General features: G+C 37.7%; 1 protein-coding gene across 3 annotated transcripts in view; it reads left to right on the top strand.

Moving 5' to 3' along the window:
- RGS12 (regulator of G protein signaling 12) overlaps window positions 1-8,250 on the top strand; it is a 226,334-nt gene extending 218,084 nt beyond the window's left edge. For all 3 annotated transcript variants that reach the window (XM_031943011.1, XM_031943010.1, XM_031943012.1), the window contains one exon: window positions 6,790-8,250. In XM_031943011.1, the coding sequence (XP_031798871.1) occupies window positions 6,790-7,133 (344 nt within the window). In that variant the 3' untranslated portion in view covers window positions 7,134-8,250. The remainder of the gene's footprint in view (window positions 1-6,789) is intronic.
- The last annotated feature ends 12,513 nt before the right edge of the window (window positions 8,251-20,763 follow it).

Raw genomic sequence — 20,763 nt, 5'->3', positions numbered from 1 at the left:
CAACAGCTTGTGAAGTATGTGAAAAGGGGGAGATGTAAGACTGGAAATGGAGGAAAAGGCAAGCTTCTAATCGGCTTCAGACTCAGAGCCTCTCATTGGAGATGATAGGAAGCTACTGGAGTTTATTGAGTACAGGAGTGACATGGAGCCCCGTGATTTAGGAAGATCATTTGGACTGTTGGGCAGAGGATATCCTGGAATGGGTGGAAACTTGAAGCAGGGAGACCACCCTGTAGGCTATTGCATTCAGACATGAGGTGTTAAGAGCCTGCTCCAGGGTGTGGGCAGTGTCAGCCGAGAGAAGGGTGTATATACATTGAGATGTTCTAAATATAGAATCAACAGGAGTGCATTTTCCATCCCACTTGCATGCAAATTTTAAAAGTCACAGTATGGGTATATAATCCTCAGTTTTCTGTTAGGGAGGACTCCGTCTTCCTGGGGCAGCTGTTACCAAATTTTCTCAATGAACCCCTTTTGGAGGAGATGACCGTTTCTGGACATCTGGGCAGAAGCATCCAGGAGGCATGAGCTTACTTAGGAGAGTGGAACATTTGTTGCTTCCCCCTCGCTGAGCTGTTTCCTCCCCTGTAATTGGACAAAATCATCTATATTTAAAAGATCCTCCAGTGCCTTTTTATCAGTAGAAAAGCATGCATTTTTTTTTCCCAATTGTTTTGTTTCTAGGAATTTCTTAGTTTAAGAAAGTTTTCTTTGGAAATTAAATTTCACAGTAAAGATCAAATTTTGGTTACTCAGGATGTGTAAAAGATACATTTTGTATATATGTAAGCGGCTGTGGATTTGTGTATTGTATAATAATAATTGTATAATTATGTAATAATTGTATTGTATAATAACAATTCCAAGCACTTATAGGCATTTTAGAGTTTGCAGAGCATTTAACATGTTATCTCACTTAATTCTAATGACAAAAATGGGAGGTAGGTGTTATTCTTGTCCCCATTTGGTAGATGAGGAAAATGAGATAGAGTTAGAAGACTTGCCCAGCCTCACACAGGAGTTCGACTCAGGTCTTCCTGACTCTAGACTAACTATCTATGGTGTCCCCTAGCTGTGCTGTATAGCTGCATATATGAGGGCATGAACATACATATATATATACATATATATACACACACACACATATATTATATATATATATATATATATATATATATATATGTACTGTAATATATCTGTGTCTGTGTCTACATTTATATTGTATGAGTACCTGTATAGGTATGTGAATGTATATCTGTATGATGCAATTTTATATTGCATGATTGTATTTATATGTACTTACATGCATGAGAATATGTTTACACACACACATCCATATATTTTGTATTGTTTGCATATTTGTTTATCTCTGTATCTGCATGTGTGCATTAGTTTTCATTTGTGTGAGAAGGCATTTTTATATTTTGTGTGTATATATTTGTATGAATGTGAGTTCCTGTGTTTGTGGGTATGAATCTGTCCATTTTTTCTGTATTGTTTCCATATACATTTGTTTGTGTAAGAATGCATTTTTACATTTTATGTGCGTATATTTATATGAATGTGAGTTGCTGTGTATTCTTGTGTTTGTGGGTATGAATCTGTACATTTTTTTTGTATTGTCTGCACATACATTTGTTTTTCTCTGTATCTGCATGTGTGCACTAGTTTTCATTTGTGTGAGAAGGCATTTTTATATTTTGTGTGTGTATATTTGAATCAATGTGAGTTCCTCTAAATCTGTGTGTGTATGTGTGTGTGTATGAATTTGTCCTGTATGTGTGAATATTGTATATGTGTAAGAGAATGTCACAAGAGAGGTATGTGTGAGTGTGCAGGGAAAGGAAAATTCCTGGTTTTGGCTGATGATTCCATGAAAACAAACTTTTCCAACTGTTTAAAAAAATCAGGAATTCAAAAACAGTTCAACAGGCGTGGGGGTGGGAGCAGACGTTGGGTTTAAAATTGGATATAGAAACAGCCCTGTGTGAGAGAGCACTTTGCTCAACTCGACAGAGAAAAAGAACCAAGAAATCTCGGTTATGAATAAGAGCTAATGTTGGAAATTATTGGTCTGTGGAAACAGAGGCCAAATGTATGGAGGGTACAGGGAGTGTTTGTGCGGCTGGCGAGACGGTGCCGGGGGCTCCCCCAGGGTGAGCTCACATGGGGGAAAGAGCAGTGGGTCCATACGGAGTCAGCCGAGCTAGGTTTGAATATTGGCCGTATTACTTCTCATCAACATGGTCTTACACAAGTCACTTCTCTGCAAGATGAAGAAACTGGGATAAACGAGTCCTTGTTCTAAATCGATGGGATGATGGGAAGAAATGATGATATGATACATAATACATAATTGTGTTAAGGGAGAGGGGAGTTCCAGGCTGGCTGTTCTCAAGTCTATGAATTGTTTGTCTTTGATTCTCAAAAAAAATCATGACATCAAGGACATTCTGCCATAGGCAAGTGAATTGGATTTGAGGGATGGAGGGCTGTGCAAAGCCACCAGTCTCATTTTCTCCTCAGAACCCTCTGGGTCCAGTGGCAAATAGAGATCAGGAAGACCGGAGATGGTCTTGGATGCATAGGAATTATAAAATGTAATAGTTATCTTCAGAGAGCTCTGTTCTCTGCACACAGAGCATGAATTTGGTCAAACCACAGTAAACTCTGAGTCTTGATTTCCTCATCTGTACAAAAGAGTAGACTAGAACAGCTGATTTCTAAGGTCCTTCCTAGATCTAAATCCCATGAATTCTGACTGTGGAGATCTTTACCCTCTTTTCTCTAAGCCAATGATTCAAATATACACACACAAATACAAAAATGTATTCTCACAAAATGAAAACGAATGCACACATGCAGATACAGAGATAAACAAATGTATATGCAAACAATACAGAAAAAATGTACAGATTCACACCCACAAACACAAGAATACACAGAAATTCACATTCATACAAATATACGCACATAAAATATAAAAATGTATTCTCACACAAATGAAAACTAATACACATATGCAGATACAGAGATAAACAAATGTATATGCAAACAATGCAAACAAAAGACATCTTGATTCTTTGCTATCACAGAGCCTGGTTTTAAATCTCCTATAATCGAATCATTTATTAGAGTCTTAATTTGTCATTTCACAAAGTTGGACTAGATCAGGGCTTCTTAAATTTTTTTCCATTTGCAACCCCTTTTTGCCTAAGAAATTTTTATGTGACCTCAGGTCTATAGGTATAAGATAGGTATACAAATCAAACATTTACTGATAATAAATCTTAATTTTTCAATCCCCACATTCACTTATGAAACTTCACATAGGGTTACAAACCACAATTTAAGAAGCTAGGGACTAGATGACTAGATTCTTTCTCGCTCATATTTATGATCTGATTTTTCTGTGACCCTATAGGTTGTTATCAACAGCAGATTAAGATAAGGGAGCTCAAATACTTGCAAATACTAGGAGAAAGAAGGAACCATGGATAGGTGCTGACTTCAGGGAAAGTCAAGTGAGAATCCATCTCTGAGGGGAGGCTGGTCTCTTAATTCAGGCTTCCAAGGTCTCAGGTGAATGGAACTGGCCAGCAACTCTTCATGATACAGTGATAAACACAGCTTGTGGGGAAAGGAAGTTTGTTAGTGATTCCCAGTGGGTCACAGTGATGGATGGACTCTGTGTGAGTCTATGTGGAATCTGGTTTCAATTAGAGACCTACTATATTATATTTCTTATCTGTTATAAGAATCAATCAAAGAATCAAGCTGTCCCTCCATTGATTTAGAGAAAAGAAGATAGAGATCTCCATAGTCAGAGTTCACTGTGAAGTACTCGTGGGAGCAATCAGTGACAGTCTTGATGTGTCTAATTCAGATCTTTCCCATCCCCAAATCATCATCAGCAACGGAGACCAGGAGTAGTATTTTCTAACAGATTCTAAGCTCATGACACTACCATTTTACAAAGAGAAATATTAAAAACATAAACAACAAAGTATAGAAAATTGTTGTATATGTTCAACCTATCAACAAACCCCAAAATGGAATGGAAATGGAATTGGTAGAGTATAGTATAATGTATAGTATAGTATAGTATAGTAGGGTATGGTACGGTGTAGTAATTGAGAGGAACCCAGAGGTTAGAGAAGGACATTTTTATTCCAAATTTGCTCAGCCTTATTTGTATTCTAGCAGTTTATTAGAGAGTAGAATCAGGTTCATTTTCAGCTTTTTAAATTTGAGAGCTGCTTTGATCTTGAGAATCAGGGGCTCAGCTGCCCCTTCCCGTCCTCTTTCTCTGAGTCCTGCATGAATCTCCAAATTACCCTAAGAGACCATAAGCTCCTTTAGAGGAGAGGGTTTTTTTTTTTTTTTAATTCTCTTTGTATCCCCAATGCCTAAAAAAATGCTTAAAACTTTTGTAAATTTGTGCTGAATTTAATTAAAAGCGATGGGGGAAAAGGTCACAATGTGAGCAAATGCATCGAAATGGGAAAGATCAGGGTGTGTATTCAGTGAGTATAGTCTAGCTGGCTACAAGTGAAATAAGACTGGAAAGTGAACTTCCTGCAATAGCCCTGTTTCCACTTGGGGGAACCTTACTTTTCCATCTGACTTAGACTTGTAAAATGTGTCTTCCCTAACTCCAATCTTTGATTGGTTATGTCACTTTAGAATTTAATTGGACATAATATTTTTAAAGTTTTTTTTTTAGTGAGGAATGCTGGGAGAATCAGTTAGAATATCCCCCTAACTCCACCATCTTGGCTCTGCCCAGAACTAAAAGGAATAAAGTTCTCCTCTGTCCTACAACAGTTTCAGTGATCTTGGGAAAGCAGCTATGGCACCAGATGTAGAAATTTTGAACTGAGATTTTAAATAAATCTGAGAATATCTCATCTTGACCAATCCCATCCTGAGGGACTGAGTCCCTTGATTAGGTTCTTGTTTCAATCTAGTATCTCACTTTAGTTTCACAACAGCTGGAAGGCATCAGGACAAGGGTAATTACCCTTTTTTATAGATGAGAAAACTGAGGCGGAGAGTTTAAATCCTTCTCCAAGCTCTCACATTGGGTAGACGAAGGTATTGGCATTAGAATTTATAAATTGTAAAGATCACAGGGCCCTAAATTAAGAGCCGGCAGGGATCTTAAAGAACATTATGCTCCCTAATTATACAGATGTGGAAAATGAGCCTCAGAGAAGTTGACTTGCCTAGGGATCACACAGCTGATGAGTATCTGAGCCAGAGTTTGAAATAAGGAGAATAAGCATTTATATAGCATCTACTCTGTGCCAGACACTGTGCTAAATTCCTTTTACAAATATTATAAGCAGATCTTTCTAATTCCAGATTCAGGGCTTTCTATAAAATCAACTCTCCCTCACATCTCTCATTCTCTCTCTCTCTCTCTCTCTCTCTCTCTCTCTCTCTCTCTCTCTCTCTCTCTCTCTCTCTCTCTCTCTCTCTCTCTTTCTCTCTCTCTCTTTTCTCTCTCCTTTATCTGTCTCTCTGCCTCTGTTTCTCTCTCTCACACACACACATTTAAAATATTACTGTTGTTTGCACCATGATTTCATCAATGAAGTTATTTTCATCATTCATGAAGATCACAGTCCCTTTTTGTGTTTCTAGACATTTTTATGAAGTTGCTTTGGCTTAAAGACATTTCTTCTTTGGTGACTTCCTTCCCTGCCCTTAGTTGTGATGATTCCACTGTTGCTAGACTCTCATTCAATGTCTTCTCCCCTTGGCAGGACCACCCAGAACTTGGGTGCTGCTGACCGGTCCTGAAGAAACCAAAGTCACGCGCTGTGTCACCAGAAAGCCTCTGAGGAGGAGGGTGGGAACTTGTGATAGTTATGATGGTGGATAGAGGCAGGTAGAGTGGTCATACCCTGCTCTTGGAGCAAGGGAGACTTGGGTTCAAATTCCAATTCTGATCATACTGGCTGTGTCACTCTGGGCACTTAAGTCACTTAACCTTTCAGTGCCCTAAGGCAGTTGTCTGAAACTACTAAGTACTGAATAGGCGCACGTTTCAACTGGCACAGTTTCCTTATCAGGTGTTCTCTATACCAGTGAAACCCCAGGTTTGCTCCTGCAATAGCTCCTCCTCTATACAGAAGCTATTCTTTTGTCACAAACATGTTTTTTTTAAATAACCATCCATGAAATGGGTAGTTTAGGCTTTATTATCCCCATTTTATAGGTTTAATAAAATCTCTCAGAGACTTTTTTATTTTGATGTTGAAAAGCAATGATGATACATCATAATAGAGAAACTAGTCATTCCTGTCATTAAGGCTTTTATTTCCTTTTGATAAAGTATTAATAAAGTATCTCCTTTCCTTCCTTCCTTCCTTCCTTCCTTCCTTCCTTCCTTCCTTCCTTCCTTCCTTCCTTCCTTCCTTCCTTCCTTCCTTCCTTCCTTCCTTCCTTCCTTCTTTCCTTCCTTCCTTCTCTCCTTCCTTCCTTCTTTCCTTCCTTCCTTTCTTCCTTCCTTTTTCCCCATCCATTGATTCACTTATCTATTTATTGATTTAACTAATTCCTTCTTTCCTTCCTTCCTTTCTTCCTTCCTTCCTTCCCCATCCATTCATTCGCTTATCTATTTATTGATTTAACTAATTCCTTCTTTCCTTCCTTCCTTTCTTCCTTCCTTCCTTTCCCATCCATTCATTCACTTATCTGTTTATTGATTTAATTAGTTTTCATTCATTCATTCATTCATTCATTCATTCACTTACCTCATTTATTTATTTATATTAGGAGCAAACCATGGAAGGACGAAAGAATCTGAAAACTTCTGTGAGCGCATCCTCCCCACACCCCGACATGACCCCAGCTCGTGTCCTGGGATGAATGCTGGCAGTGAACTCCCAGTGAACAGGATCATTGATGTGGATGGAGTCAAGGGTGGAACCAACAGCCTGATGCCCTCCTCAGAGTCGGAAGGCAACCTCAGCTTTGAGGGCTCCATCTCGGAGCTCCGAATGTGCCAGGGGAGAACACGCACAGGCGTGTATAGAACATCAGATCTCCCGAGTCTACTTACTGTGAAGAGTGAGAAACACAAGAGCACCGAGAACCAGTATAAAGCAACTTTTGTCTAGGTTCCAAGACTTATTTTGTCCTTTAAGATGCAGAAATGCTTTTTTTTCCCTTCAGTTCTCTTATACTTATCGATACTACTAATCATAGTGCTTGAAGGTTTACCAAGTACCTCACTGTCTCATTACAACCATCTGAAGCAGACAGTGCAAGTATTATCGTACCCATTTTACAGATGGGAAAAGCGACACCCAGAAAAGGAAAGTGACTGGCTTGAGATCACAGTTATTGTTGTTAGAATCAGGAGTCAAACCCCTATGTTTTGCTTTCAGGTCCAGCACTAGGCAAGCTCTGTCGAAATAAGTCAGTGTATCACTACCGTACTCATTGACTTGAATTGATATGAAAAAATAAGACCTAGAGGTGGGATGAGAACAGTGATGGTTCTGTAGGGGATGAAAGTCCCCTTGGATGTTCTGAGCTCTCTGTTTGTTCGGCCTCTGCCTTGAAAGAGACCTTTTCCATACTTAGACAAGACCTTTGTTGGCTGGAGCCGACGATCCTGTATCTGTGTCCTGGCTCAGCTCCCGCTATGAGATCAGGCAGATCTCTGAACCTTGTGATGCTTTGGGTTCCTGCTCGGTAAATCGGGGCAGCTGCATCAGATGACCTTCAAAGCTCAGTCCACCTGAGGCATCTGTGTCTCAAGGTCCTTCCAGCTCTGCCTCCCATCAGTCGTTCCCAGTCAGCCGTGTTCAGGACCCATTCCCCACTCTTGTGTGAACATGTTTATGGTCTTCTAGATAGACTGGGTGAAAAAGGAGAGGGAGCAGCTGATGAGGGGCATTCTCTGCTCTCTCAGAAGTCATGGATGCTTTGAGGATGGGAAGGTACAAACACGGGAGCTCAGGCGTCTCTTCAGCAGGAGACGGAGCAGCTTTCTGGTCACTCATTATACCTAGCACGGTGGTTAGAAGGCCGAGCTTAGATCTGGGAGTCCAGTCTGAGCTCTGCTGTTTCCTATGAAGGTGTGGGACTAATTGCCCACCAAGATCCCTTTTGGGTAGCTAGCTGTGGTGAATAGAGCAGTAGGTCTGCCGTCAAGTCAAGAAAAAGTTCCTGATTTTGATCTGGCCTCAGACACTTAGTTCTTGTGTGACACTGGGCAAGTCACTTAATTCTGCCTCAGTTTCCTCATCAGTAAAATGAGCTGGAGAAGGAAATGGCAGCACTCCAATATCTTTGCTAACAAAACCCCAAATGGGATCATAAAGAGTCAGACATGACTGAAAAATAACTCAATAAAAAAGATCCTTTTAAACTCTGACATTCTACATTCTAGAGCAAGGCTTCTGTCAACTCTGATAAAGATTCTTTTCTAAATCTGAAACTTTACATTCTGTTTTCTGTGTTCAGGTAGTCTACATTCTGAAGTTTAAAATAATTGCCAGAATTAACATTTTATTTTAAAAGGTTCCTTCTAGCTCTCATCTTTTGTTTCCCCGTGTTCCAAAGGACTTTCTACCATTAACATTCCATTATTTATGTACCATTTAGATCGCACAGTCTATATTTTTTGGTCTAAGGTCCTGAGTTTCCTTTTAAATTGCCATTAGTAATTTGCTAATACTTAGGTGGTTCAGTGGGTAATGTGCTTGGCCTGGATGTAGTTACTGTAAATGAAAGACAGGTTTTTCTACTAGGTTTTTTAAAAAATGTATTTGAATTTTGAGCTTCAAATCCTTTCCCTCCCTCTACTCCATCTCCCACCTATTAAAAGGCAAAAAATTGATACCCATTATACATATGTATATATATATATATATATATATATATACATATGATACCCATTATACATATACATTATGCAAAATATTTCTGTATCAGCCATTTTTCTACCAAATTGTAAAGAAACTATGAAAGGAGTATATTTTCAAAGAAAGATCAGATGATTTAACTCTCAAACAAAAATGGGAAACGAGTCAACAAATGTGGGAGTATATCCACCAGTTATCACAGTTACCTGAGAAATAAAGAAACTACAGGAAAGTTTTCTCACCCCCTTGTAAACCAGAGGAAGTGGCAATGATTTGTCACCCTCAGTGGTATTTCCCAAATGAGGATCTCCTTTGTATGAAAGTGACCTTCCCTGAGGAATGACAACACAGTCCTTGCTAGGCTGGGAAAATGGATGACTTAGATATATACTGATGAAATGCTATCTTGGTTTTCCTGATTCACATTTGACATGAATTATAATAGACTGACAGGAAATATGACTTCCTTGTAGTATAGATGTTTCTATAAAGTTGACCCAAAAAGTTAATTTATATTAATTTATTATTACCCATTGTTTTTCATTACATGGAAACTCTCCCTCAATAAGCACATTTGTCAAGAAGGCATCGTGCACACTGGGTGTCAAGCTATTAGTGTTATAATTAGAAGTCATACAATCAAAAAAAGAGTTAGAAGGGTCAGACGTCATCTGGTCCAGTGTGTACTTTCCCAAAAACTCCTACTATTGTGTACCTGACAAATGGTTATGTAGCTGCTAATGGAAGACCTCCAGTGACTCCAAAGGCAGTCCATTATATACTTTGAGATGCTTACATTTGTTATAATTGTTTTTTTTATTATAACTTTTTATTGGCAAAACATATGCACGGGTAATTTTTCAGCAGTGACAATTGCAAAGCCTTCTGTTCCAACTTTTCCCCTCCTTCCCCCACACCTTATCCTAGATGGCAGCTAGTCCCATACCTGTTAAATATGTTAAAGTATATGTTAAATACAACATATGTGTACATGTTTGTTGTTGTCTTGCTACACAAGAAAAATTGAATTTAGAAAGAAGGTAAAAGTAACCTGAGAAGAAAAATAAAAATGCAAGCAGACAATAACAGAAAGAGTGTAAATGCTATGTTGTGGTCCACACCCATTCTCCGTGGTTGTAACTGGTTCTATTCATTACTGATCAATAATTGTTTTGTTTTTTTTTTCTTAAAAAAAGATAAATTTGTCCCTCTGCAAATTCTTTTGGGACCAAGCCAAAGAAATGTAACCTCTTTTCCAGAGGACATCCTTTCAGTACTTGGAAGCTAACAACATGGCACCTTCATGTCTTCTAATTCCCATTTCTTTTAAGTAGTTGTCATGTGGAATTCCCATTGAGAATCTTCCTCTAAAGGTTCTCTTTCTTATCAACAATATCCGGAACTGAACTCCTTTCTTGAGACGTATCTGGATGGAGAACAATCGGATTATTGCCTGTGCTGTCTTGTCTCTTCCCAGTATAAGATGTTAACTCTTCTGGCTTCAGTGAAACCACACTGTGGTTTCATTTTGAAGTTTTAGTTCCCTAAGATCTCCAGATTTTTTTTTTTTAAAAAGAATGAATCTCTGGCCCTTCCTTCCTCTATTGTATTCACAAAGATGGTTTTTTGAGCACAAGCATAAGACGTATTTTTTCTTATTAAATTTCATGTTTTTATATTTGGCTCAGATCTGTCGAGATCTTTTTGGATTCTGACACTGCTTTCAAGTGTGGTAATTATCTTTCCTAGCTGTCTGTCATCTGCAAGCTTGATAAGTTTGAGGCCCAAGTCCTCATTTTGAGATGAATCCCAGAGAGATAAATTATCTTTTCTCCAAGATCACAGCTTATAAATCTTTATATCTTGGATCCCCCTTTTCCTGGCAAAGATAAGTTTTCTACACGTTTCTTCCAATTCTTTCTTCCAAACTATTACAGCTGCAATATCACAAGAAATGCTATCCAGTGTGAGATCCAGATAGGAGATCCAAGGATCCAGGACCAATAATTTTTTTTTTATTATAAAAAGAAGAAAGATTAAACTTGGGTATTTGTCTCAAAACTCGGAACAGAGTGGGAAGTTGCAGAAAACAGATTTTGGAGGGATATAAGGAAGAACTGCTAAACAATTGTAAAAAATAGAGTAGCAGATAGTAAATGCCCTGTCCCTAGTGCTGTTCAGTCAGAAATTGAATGACATGGGGATGCAATAAGGGGATTCTTGTTTAGGTACAGTTTAGACTAGATACCCCCAAAGGTTCCTTTCCTTGCTGAGATTCTGTGATTTTCTGTAGGCCCTGGGAAGATATTACTTAACTGGCCCCTCCAAGGATGCTATTTGGATCCTTAAGCATTTTTTTCAGAATATGGAAACCACTAGTGAATAGAGAATAAATGCTGAGCTTCTCAATTAAGAGACCTATTAAGTATATGTTCCATATTTTGATATTAATTTGATATTTACTAGGAAGAAGAAGAGGGAGACAAAATAAATTTAGCCTATTTAATTCTCTCCCCTATTGTCACCAAAGACTAGTCTCCACCTTACATTGGGGACACATATTCTCCAACTGGAGAAAAGTTGCTCTTCTTGGAGAGACAGAAAGAACACTGTCAGTTCTAAGTTCTGGATTCAAGATCCTTCCCTGGTTTGTGATTTAGTCTCAAGTTTTTTCATCTGTAAAATGGGCTTACACCTGAAGTTTCACCCCATAGTCATCATATTAACAAAAAATAATAGATAAAAATTGTTCATGTTGGAAGAGCTGGAATGACAGATATGCTAATATGTTGTTGGTGATGGCATGAATTGTCCAATGCTCTGGAAAGCAATTCGGAATCATTTGAAAGAAATCACTAAGTAATTTATACTCTACTCAACAATCTCATTATTTGACATATATTTCAAGGAGGTCATACACAGAGTGTATGTCCAGGGTGTAGTAGAGATAGCTTGAATTGGCTTGAGAACTGATTGTTAAATTTTTAGTATGACCATTCACACTTTGGATATTAACAAATGCTACAAATTAGAGCTTTTGTTGATTATCTACACATAGAAAATGATGGGGGAAATGTTAATAATTCAGATAACACTCAAGATTATGTGGTACTTAAGACTTTTCTCTCCTGAGAGCTGATAAATATAAAAGTAAGCTGCTAAAGTCCCATATATAAAAAAGTACAGCAATTTTGGTGGTAGCAAGGAATTGGATACAAGTGGGTACCTAGAAAATGAAGAATGGCTAAATAAATCTTGGTGTACTTAAGAAACAAAAAAACTATTAAATGAAATGATGTTATGATAAAATTCTGATAAACAGAGGAAGGCTTCTATTAATTGATGCAGAGTAAAGTAAACAGAATGGAGAGAATGATACACAAACTGACTATAATAATCAAGCAGAAATAATGCGCAAAGGCAGCTGACCTAGGATTAATTATAACAGCCAATATCTTGGTAATTAAACATATTTCACTCCTCTTAGGGTAGGGATTGGGAGAGGGAGAAGCTATGGGAGCAAAATGTTACATATACTGCTGACAATTAACGTCCATTTATTGATCGGTTTTTCTGAACTAATTTTCTTTGTTACAAGGTTCACTGTGAAGGTTAGTTTTATTTTTTAATGACCGTGGTATAAAAAGCAAAAGGCATTAATAAAACTTTTTTAAGTGAATGCATTGGACTAAATGATCTTTAATATTTTGTGTTCTGAGGTTCTTTCTTATTTCAAATATTTCATGTTCTAAGATGCCTTCTATTTGCAACACTCTTTGCTCAATATTGAAGTTCCTCATTACCTACATGATTATGATCAAGTCATCAGTTCCATTCTGTATAAAACAAGAGAGTTGAATTAGGGGATCTCTGAGGACCTTTCATACTTAAGCTGTGTGATCCTGGTCAAGTCACTTGATCCCTTTTTGCTTCAGTTTCCATATCTGTAAAAAGGGGATAATAGCACCCAATCTTGCATGGTTATTGTAAAGATCAAATGTGATATTTGCAAATTATTTACCCTACTGTCTGGGACATAGTAGGTACTCTATAAATATTTATTCTTTTGCTAGCTCTGAATCTATGATTTTAATGATGCTTTCCTTGAGGCTTATATGAAGGCTTCCTTGGGATGTCCAGATGAAGCAAATTTCTTCTTTTTTAAGTCTTTCCCAGAATTGTTTTTTTCTCTCCATCTTTATGTGTAATAATCATTCATGTACTTGTTCCTCCCCAACTGGGTTATCACCTTAAGAGTAGGGCCTGCATTAGGCCAGCATTTGTATGCCCAGTGTCTAACATTCTGCATCGTACAAAGCAGATTTTGTGGTAATACAGAGGTTTTTCAGTCATATCTTACTATTTGAGTTTTTTGGGGGCAAAAATACTGGAATGGTCTGCTATTTCCTTCTCCAGTTCATTTTACAGATGAGGAAACTGAGGCAAACAGGATTAAGTGACTTGCCCAAGGTCACACAGCTAGTATCTGACACCAGATTGAAACTCAGGAGAAGAATCTTACTGACTTCAGATCCAACTTACCACCTAGCTACTCTTACAAAGCAGATGCTTTGTTGATGAATGTCAGCTTGATTTGAAATGTTGAATTTTAAAGGACCTTCCACCTTCAACCAAATAGAATTCTAAGTGTCAGATCATGGAGTTAAAAGTCACAGAACACTCCAAAATTTGGAACTAGAGGTCCTGCGTTCAAACACTGTCACCGCTATTTGCAAGTTGTGTGACTTTGGGCAAATTATTTAGTTTCACTGGGCCCAAAGTTCCTTATCTGTAAAATGAGGCCATTGGACTAAACATCCTCCAATGACTCATCCAGCTATAAATATATGATTCTGTAACCTTAGATATTATCTAATTTCTTAGGGAGGACAGTGCCCAAGCAAATTCTCAGGCGGTCACTCAACTCCCACTCAGCAGGAATTTGGGAACATGGGAGACTACTACTCCCCCTCCCCTCCTACCCATAAGGACTAAGGATTCAGCACAGTGTTCTCTGTTCATTTATGAAAACCTCCTCTGGCCCGTGGGTTGAGAGCCTGAGCATGGAGCTGCCCCGAGGCCAGCCTTCAATCTGGCCTGAGAGTTTGTAAAGGTCTTTCCTTTGGCTTTTCATGAGCTACAGAGCCATGAAATCCACATTACAGCTTTGCATTTTCTGTAAGACACATCCAAATTCACTCGCAGCACAGGCTTAGGATTTTAGCTTCATCCTCACAGCATGACTCTTCATGTCTTCATCCCAGTTAGGATTTTTATGAGATTTTTTCCCTGACATTTCTAATAATTTCTAAAACTTTTTTTGAAAAAGAAACTGAATTTCATTTTTGGTGAAAAGCTTTCCTGTAGGGCTATATTACTATAACTGCTAATATCCCATGCAATTCTGAGATTAGATAACTTAATGATTCCATAACTCTAAGATCTTAGGCTTCTGAGATTTTGTGAGGCTGTAGTTGTACAATTTTAAGAACCCATGTCTTTAAGGTTGTTAGATTATGAATCCAAAATTCTGTTATTGTTCAGTCATGTCTGACACTCTGTGATTCCGTTTGGGGTTTTCTTGGCAAAGATTCTGGAGTGATTTACCATTTTCTTCAGCTCATTTTACAAATGAGGAAACTGAGACAAACAGGGTGAAGTGACTTGTCTGAAGTCATATTTAAACTCAGATCTTTCTGACTCCAGGCCCAGCACTCTATCCACTGTGCCATCTGACTGCCCCCCAATCCTTCATACATAGGGTATACATACATACATTATACATAAGTTTTTTTAACCCTATATATTTGAAAAGTGACATTAATCTCCATTATCTGGTTTATAGAAATCCCAAAAGATGATTCAATTTTCCCTCCACAAATTGTGATTGATTTTCTGCTAACTTTTTTTTTTTTCTTTTTTGCTGAGCTGACTGAACGGACTTTATACTTTTACCTCATGTAGACACAGCTGTGGTGTCTGGGACTATCCCCACTCAATGCCTTCAGTGATAGGGATGAGATCTCACCTTCTCATATGAATGAGAACGGCAGCCCTTTGGCTGGTGAGCAGAGAAAAATCTTTCCGTAGGAGAGGTCTGAGTACAAAGGAAGGTTTGTGCAGCCTTGATGATTTCAGGGAAATGGTGATTTAGTTGAAATCCCCCAATGTGAATTATGAGAAAGAAGGTTGTCTTTAAGAAGTTATTTCTAAAAAAAATGGGGAAGGGGAGTTTTCATAAATCCAAAGGCAGTTTGGCTTTTTGCCTGGAGAGCACAATGCCGTGAGCCAAAGAACATGGAAAGGAGAAGCCAAAATAATCCATCAGTTTTTCACCTCGGTTGCATTCAGAGCTGCCTATGAAAATAGAGCCTCAGAGACAACAAAACTTTCAAAGAACTGTTTGAAATAATAACAGTAATGATGACAGATTGCATTTTCATAGTTCTCTAAGTTTTACAAAATGCTTTTCTCAACCCTCTAAGAGATAGAAAAAGAATTATCATTTCCAGTTTACAGATGAGAAAAACTAAAATTTAAGAGGTAAAGTAATTTGCCCAAAGTCTTGGAGCATAATGCAGCATTTCCCACATGAATGTGGACATGGAAGCCTTTTGAACTTGAAACACATTGATGAAATTCATTTAAAAAGTGGATTTTGATGAGATTAGGGTGACCAGGATGAAGAGGAACTAGAGACCACGCCATGGGCATGAATAGAAGGAAATGGGCATATTAGCCTACAGAAAAAAATAACACAAGGAGTACACAATCCCTGCTTTAAAGTCTTTAAGGAGTGGTCGTGTGGAAAGGGGAAGAGATTCATCCTACTTAGCCCCAGAAGGCAGAAGTAGGAACAGTCAATAGAAAGTGCAAGGAGAGAAATTTCAGGTCAATTGGATGAAAAATGTCCTAAGAATCAGAGTTAGAAATAGAACGAGCTGCCTCAGAACATAGCGTGTTTACCAACAATGGAAGCCTTTAATCTAGATAATCGCTTTGTTGAGAATGTTGTAGTTGTTACTATTCCCTTATTTTTCAGTTATCTCCCACTCTTTATGACCCCATTTGAGATATTCTTGGCAAAGATACTGGAGTGGTTCATCATTTCCTTCTCCAGCTTAATTTACAGATGTCTATTTGGTTATGGGTTAGAATATATGATGATGATGATGATAGTTATCAGTCTTATAGCACTTTAAGGTTTGCAAAATACTTTATATGTTATTTCATAACAGCCCTTTGAGGTAGGTACTATTATTATTATTCCCATTTTATAGATGGGGAAACTGAGGCAGAAGGGGGCTAAAGTGATTTTCTTTGGATGTTATAGCTAGACAAATTTCTAAGGCAGAATTTGAATTAAGGTCTTCCTGAGTCCAACTCCAATTTTCTACTGTACCAATTAGGTGCCTGATGAGATTCCTTCTGGATTTTGTGATGTTGGTTTGGAAGGGCCTCTTAGGTTCAAGGACATCCTTGGGAATAAGAGAGTGAGAGATAGGAACTGGTTTTTATTTTAAAAAATAATTTTTTACACATAAGAAATATTTTTGATGTATTTATTTCTTTCTCTTAATATTTCAGAGAGAGAAATCCCTCTAACATCAAAATGTGACCCAGACTTGCCTATTCAGGTACAGGAAATATTAAGGTGCTACAGAGTTCTGTTTGGGAAATATTGCCTAAAGATGTAGCCAGCCTAAAACATGGGAATCCCAGTGAGTAATAACTCCAGAAGGACTGTTCCCCTGCTGTTGAAACTGAAATGATCCATCATATCTTCCAGCAGTCTCTGAAAATGATTGTGCTAGAGATGGGCTCTGGATAGGAAGGGAATTTTTTGCTAACCAGTTAGCAAAGCAATCTGTATCTAGCCAATTTTTAATAGAAAAGAAAGAAGAGACCAAACTATTGATAATATTATAATTGATAATAATATTGATATTGATATGAGTTTTCATAGATCTTTTTAAGATTTTCAAAGCACTTTTTATAACTATTATCCCTTTTACTGTGGCATTAAGTGCTATTATTATTCCCACTCTAGATCAGGAAACTGAACCATGACTTTTGTTACTTGCCAAGAGTCGCTTGCCCACGATCATGCATTCTGAAGCTAAATTTGAATTCAGATCTTTCTTACTCTAGGTACAAGTTTCTATTTACTGCACTAATTTTGTTTAATTTTATTTAATAAATTAATTTGATGAATGAATTATTTTTATTTAATGAACTGAATTGGATGATCCCCTGTCAATGATAAGATAATAATGAGGAAATTAAGGTTGTATTAAATGACCTCTGAGTATCCTCTCAACTCTTGGATGTTGCCATTTAATAAAGATCTTTTGAAGAAATAGACATTGGATCTGGAATTCTAATGATTTATTAGAATGAAACCTAATTCTGCTGGATTTGATCCTAAATGGAATATGTTCTTAGCACTTCCTACTCCTTTTTATAATGTCCGTGGACCTTATTTGCCCAAGATGTACTTGCTTTTTCTTATTGTTAACCAACTCTATTTTAGAAAAATATTAGAAAACTCTTTCTTACTAAGGTGTCAGGGACTGATTAAGGCCTTAGAGAGTGCTTTCCTCGGCTTCTAGGTTGCTTGCATTTTAAAAGGGGCCAACATCTTTAACCAAAGTTAGAGAGTTTGGACAAAGTTTTCAGAGCTCTAATTGTAGGGAAATATCCCAGGAAAAAAGGAATGGACTCAAAAGGAATTATCTAGGAAGCTTAGAAGCCTTCATGACATAGAATCACCATCACTTAAATCCTTCTGTGTTTTCTGGCCTAAGGGCAAGCAGTTTTCAGCTTGGCTGGGGATATGAGACTTCATTTATCAGAAACACACAGCACAAGGGAGCACAGCCACAGGGAAAGCCACATAATAATAATGTTAGTTCACCTGTAAGTGGACCCTTGGAGGTTTAAGTGCACTCTCCTCACAACAACCCGAATAAGGAGCCAGCTGGTGAAAGTAGGATTATTTCTATTTAAGGGTAGAGGAAGTAGCTTCAGAGAATCTTAGCAGTCTTGGTCAAGTTCACAGTCAACCCTAGGCCTTCTAAGTCCAGATTTTTAAAAATTATTTTAAAAAATTAAATTATTTATTTAACCTGAAAGCTAGAAATTCACAAAATTTGAGAATGTGAATCAGTTGTAGAGTTCTATATTTATAGAGCTACATATATGTGTATTATATATGTATTATATGTATGTATACACACATTATATCCAGATTTATACATATAAATATACTTATTTATTTTATATATGTTATAATTATTATATTACATATTTAAATATGGATTTATTCATTCCTCCACTCATTTATGTGTATATATTTTGATTCATTCATTTATTTCACTCATTTATTTATTTAATAAGCCATTTGCTCATCCATTTATTTATTTGCTTATTTGTTGATGGAACCAGAAGTAGAGCCAGACCAGCTCTCTCTTACTCCGCTTTCCACAACTTACTCACAATATATATAAAGTGCTTTACCAATCTTAAAGTATTGCACCAAAGATAAGGCTCACTACAGTAGCAGTTGTCCGGGTCTTTGCTAGGATAGATTGGAGAACAAGTGTACCATCAGAAAACAGACTGGGGCCAATCTGAGAACAATGAAATTCATCCCCCTTTAATGTCTGAAAACTGTGTTTCAGGAACCCAACCCAAGCCAATCTCAAATAAATTAAGACGTGCGTTCTAGTCTAAAAGAATACACGTGCTCATAAAAATTCATTAAGCATCTACAACATGGCAGGCAGTGTGTGCTAGGGTTGCAGAGGAAGGCAAAAGACAGTTCTAGCTCTCTAATGGGAGAGAGAACATGTAAATATTATTTCTCTTCTCTGGGTCTCACTTTCCCCCTTATTCAATGAAGAGGTCAGACTAGGTAATGTGTAGAGTTCCTTTTGTGCTCAAATATTCCATCTTCTACATTCTAAAGTCCCTTCTACCTCCAACGTTCTATATTCTCTCTTCCATGTTCTAAGCTCCCTCCCAGCTCTGACATTCTACATACTAAATTCTCTCTTTTATGTTTTTTATGTTTTAAGGTCCCTTGTTTTCTTTTTTCTATAAAAAATAGTGGAGAAGCTGATTTTAGAAAGATTTACACGAGCTGATGCTGAGCCAAACAAGTAGAACCAGGAATACACTGCACATAATAACAGCAAAATTGTGGGATCTGGTTGATAACAGCCAAATATACCAGACTATTCTCCTTCAGACCCCAAACTACTTCTCGGGGAACAGAGATATATAGAATTTTAGGATGTTAGAGTTAGAACTTAGAAAATGGGATGTTGAATCTGGGAGGGACCTTAAAATATGGAACGTCAGAGAACACTTAGACCAAGCTCTCATTTTGCAAAGACACAAACTATAGAGAGGTCTAGAGAGACAAAGTCCATGTTCACATGCTCACAAAAGTGAGCTGGCTGACAAGTTGGGACTAGAATACAGATCTTCTCACTTCCAGCCCAATGGTTTTTCCTGTTATATCAGACTGATCCATAAAAAGGACTCATCCAGACATGTCCCTTGTGCACACAATTACGTGTTAAGTCCACAGACCCAACCAGGCTGGGAAAAACCATAGGTTCTGATTCATTTAAAAACCTTCCCTGTCTTGTCCCCTTCTTACAAATTAAGGAAGGAAATCTCTTTGGTTCTGCACTCCACTTCTCTACCTTTTTTACCTCAGGGGAACAGTAACTGGAGAAAGTGGGAGAGAGAAATATCCCCAGCTTCTGCTTTCTGATTTTGCACAGGATATGGGAAAAGGCCCTGACCTCAATCAAGTGTGGTAGGTGTTGGAAGTAGACTAGGTCACCTTTCCTGTGTTAAATAGGAAGAGGTTAAGATGACATGAACAGAGTGAAATTTTCTTTGAGCTGTAAATAAATCTTGATTCTGGCTCTGTGTACTACCATTAACCACAGACTTACCCTACCAGTACAAGAATTAGTTTGGGTTGAGAAGGTACCAAAGTAGGAAATTCCTTAAGAAAAGAAATAAGACATAGCACCAAGACTTAGAGGTATTTTCAATCAATTAAGAAACATTTATTAATCGATTGCAAATTATCATGCATTATGCTTAGAATCGAGGATATGAAGAAAAAACAAACAAATCAAAAACAGTCCCTTCCTTCAAAATGCTTACAGTGCAAAGGGGAGACAACATAATATATAAGATCCCTATGCATCTAAGAGGAAATTGTGGGAAGATGGTTCAATAAGGCAGGAAACTGCTTGACTCTCTCTAATTGCCCCACAAATAAAATAATCTCAGGAAAATTTTATTTTTTTTTCAAGGTAAATTTTAGAGCAGCAGAAATAGTTAAAAATCAGGATAAAGCAGTACTCCAACCTAAGACAACTTGGGAGGATGTTAGGAAAAATCTGATTCCCTGGGGTAGTGATTTGGCCTTCTTGAAGTGCAAATACCTGGGGAGCAGATTAACAGACAACAAGCTTGGGGCTTGGGTCAGCTCTGAGAGCTTTCTTTTCGTGTATCATGGTGGGATAGAGGGGCTTAGCTGTTGATCAGGGAGAGTTTGAAGGGCTCTCTGATGGCTCTGGATACAAGAATCAGGTGAGCTAAACAGATATTGTCCCAAGCTGTAGGTGAGCAGGAGGAGTGAGCACACGCTGGTGAGTATGGTGGCAGATGGAATACTACCGTGCTGTAAGAAATGCTGAGCAAGTTGATTTTAGGAGAGCATGGAAAGGTTTGCATGAAATAATGAAGAGTGAAGTGAACAGAATGCTGTATATTGTTCAAAGAGTAAACATGAATGGCTAAGTTGTTCTGAATTATATGAATATTTAAATCAACTAAAAAGAAC

The sequence above is a fragment of the Sarcophilus harrisii genome, chromosome 6 (assembly GCF_902635505.1).
Source record: "Sarcophilus harrisii chromosome 6, mSarHar1.11, whole genome shotgun sequence".
Classification (NCBI taxonomy): domain Eukaryota; kingdom Metazoa; phylum Chordata; class Mammalia; order Dasyuromorphia; family Dasyuridae; genus Sarcophilus; species Sarcophilus harrisii.
This window is presented reverse-complemented; position numbering and strand designations above follow the sequence as displayed.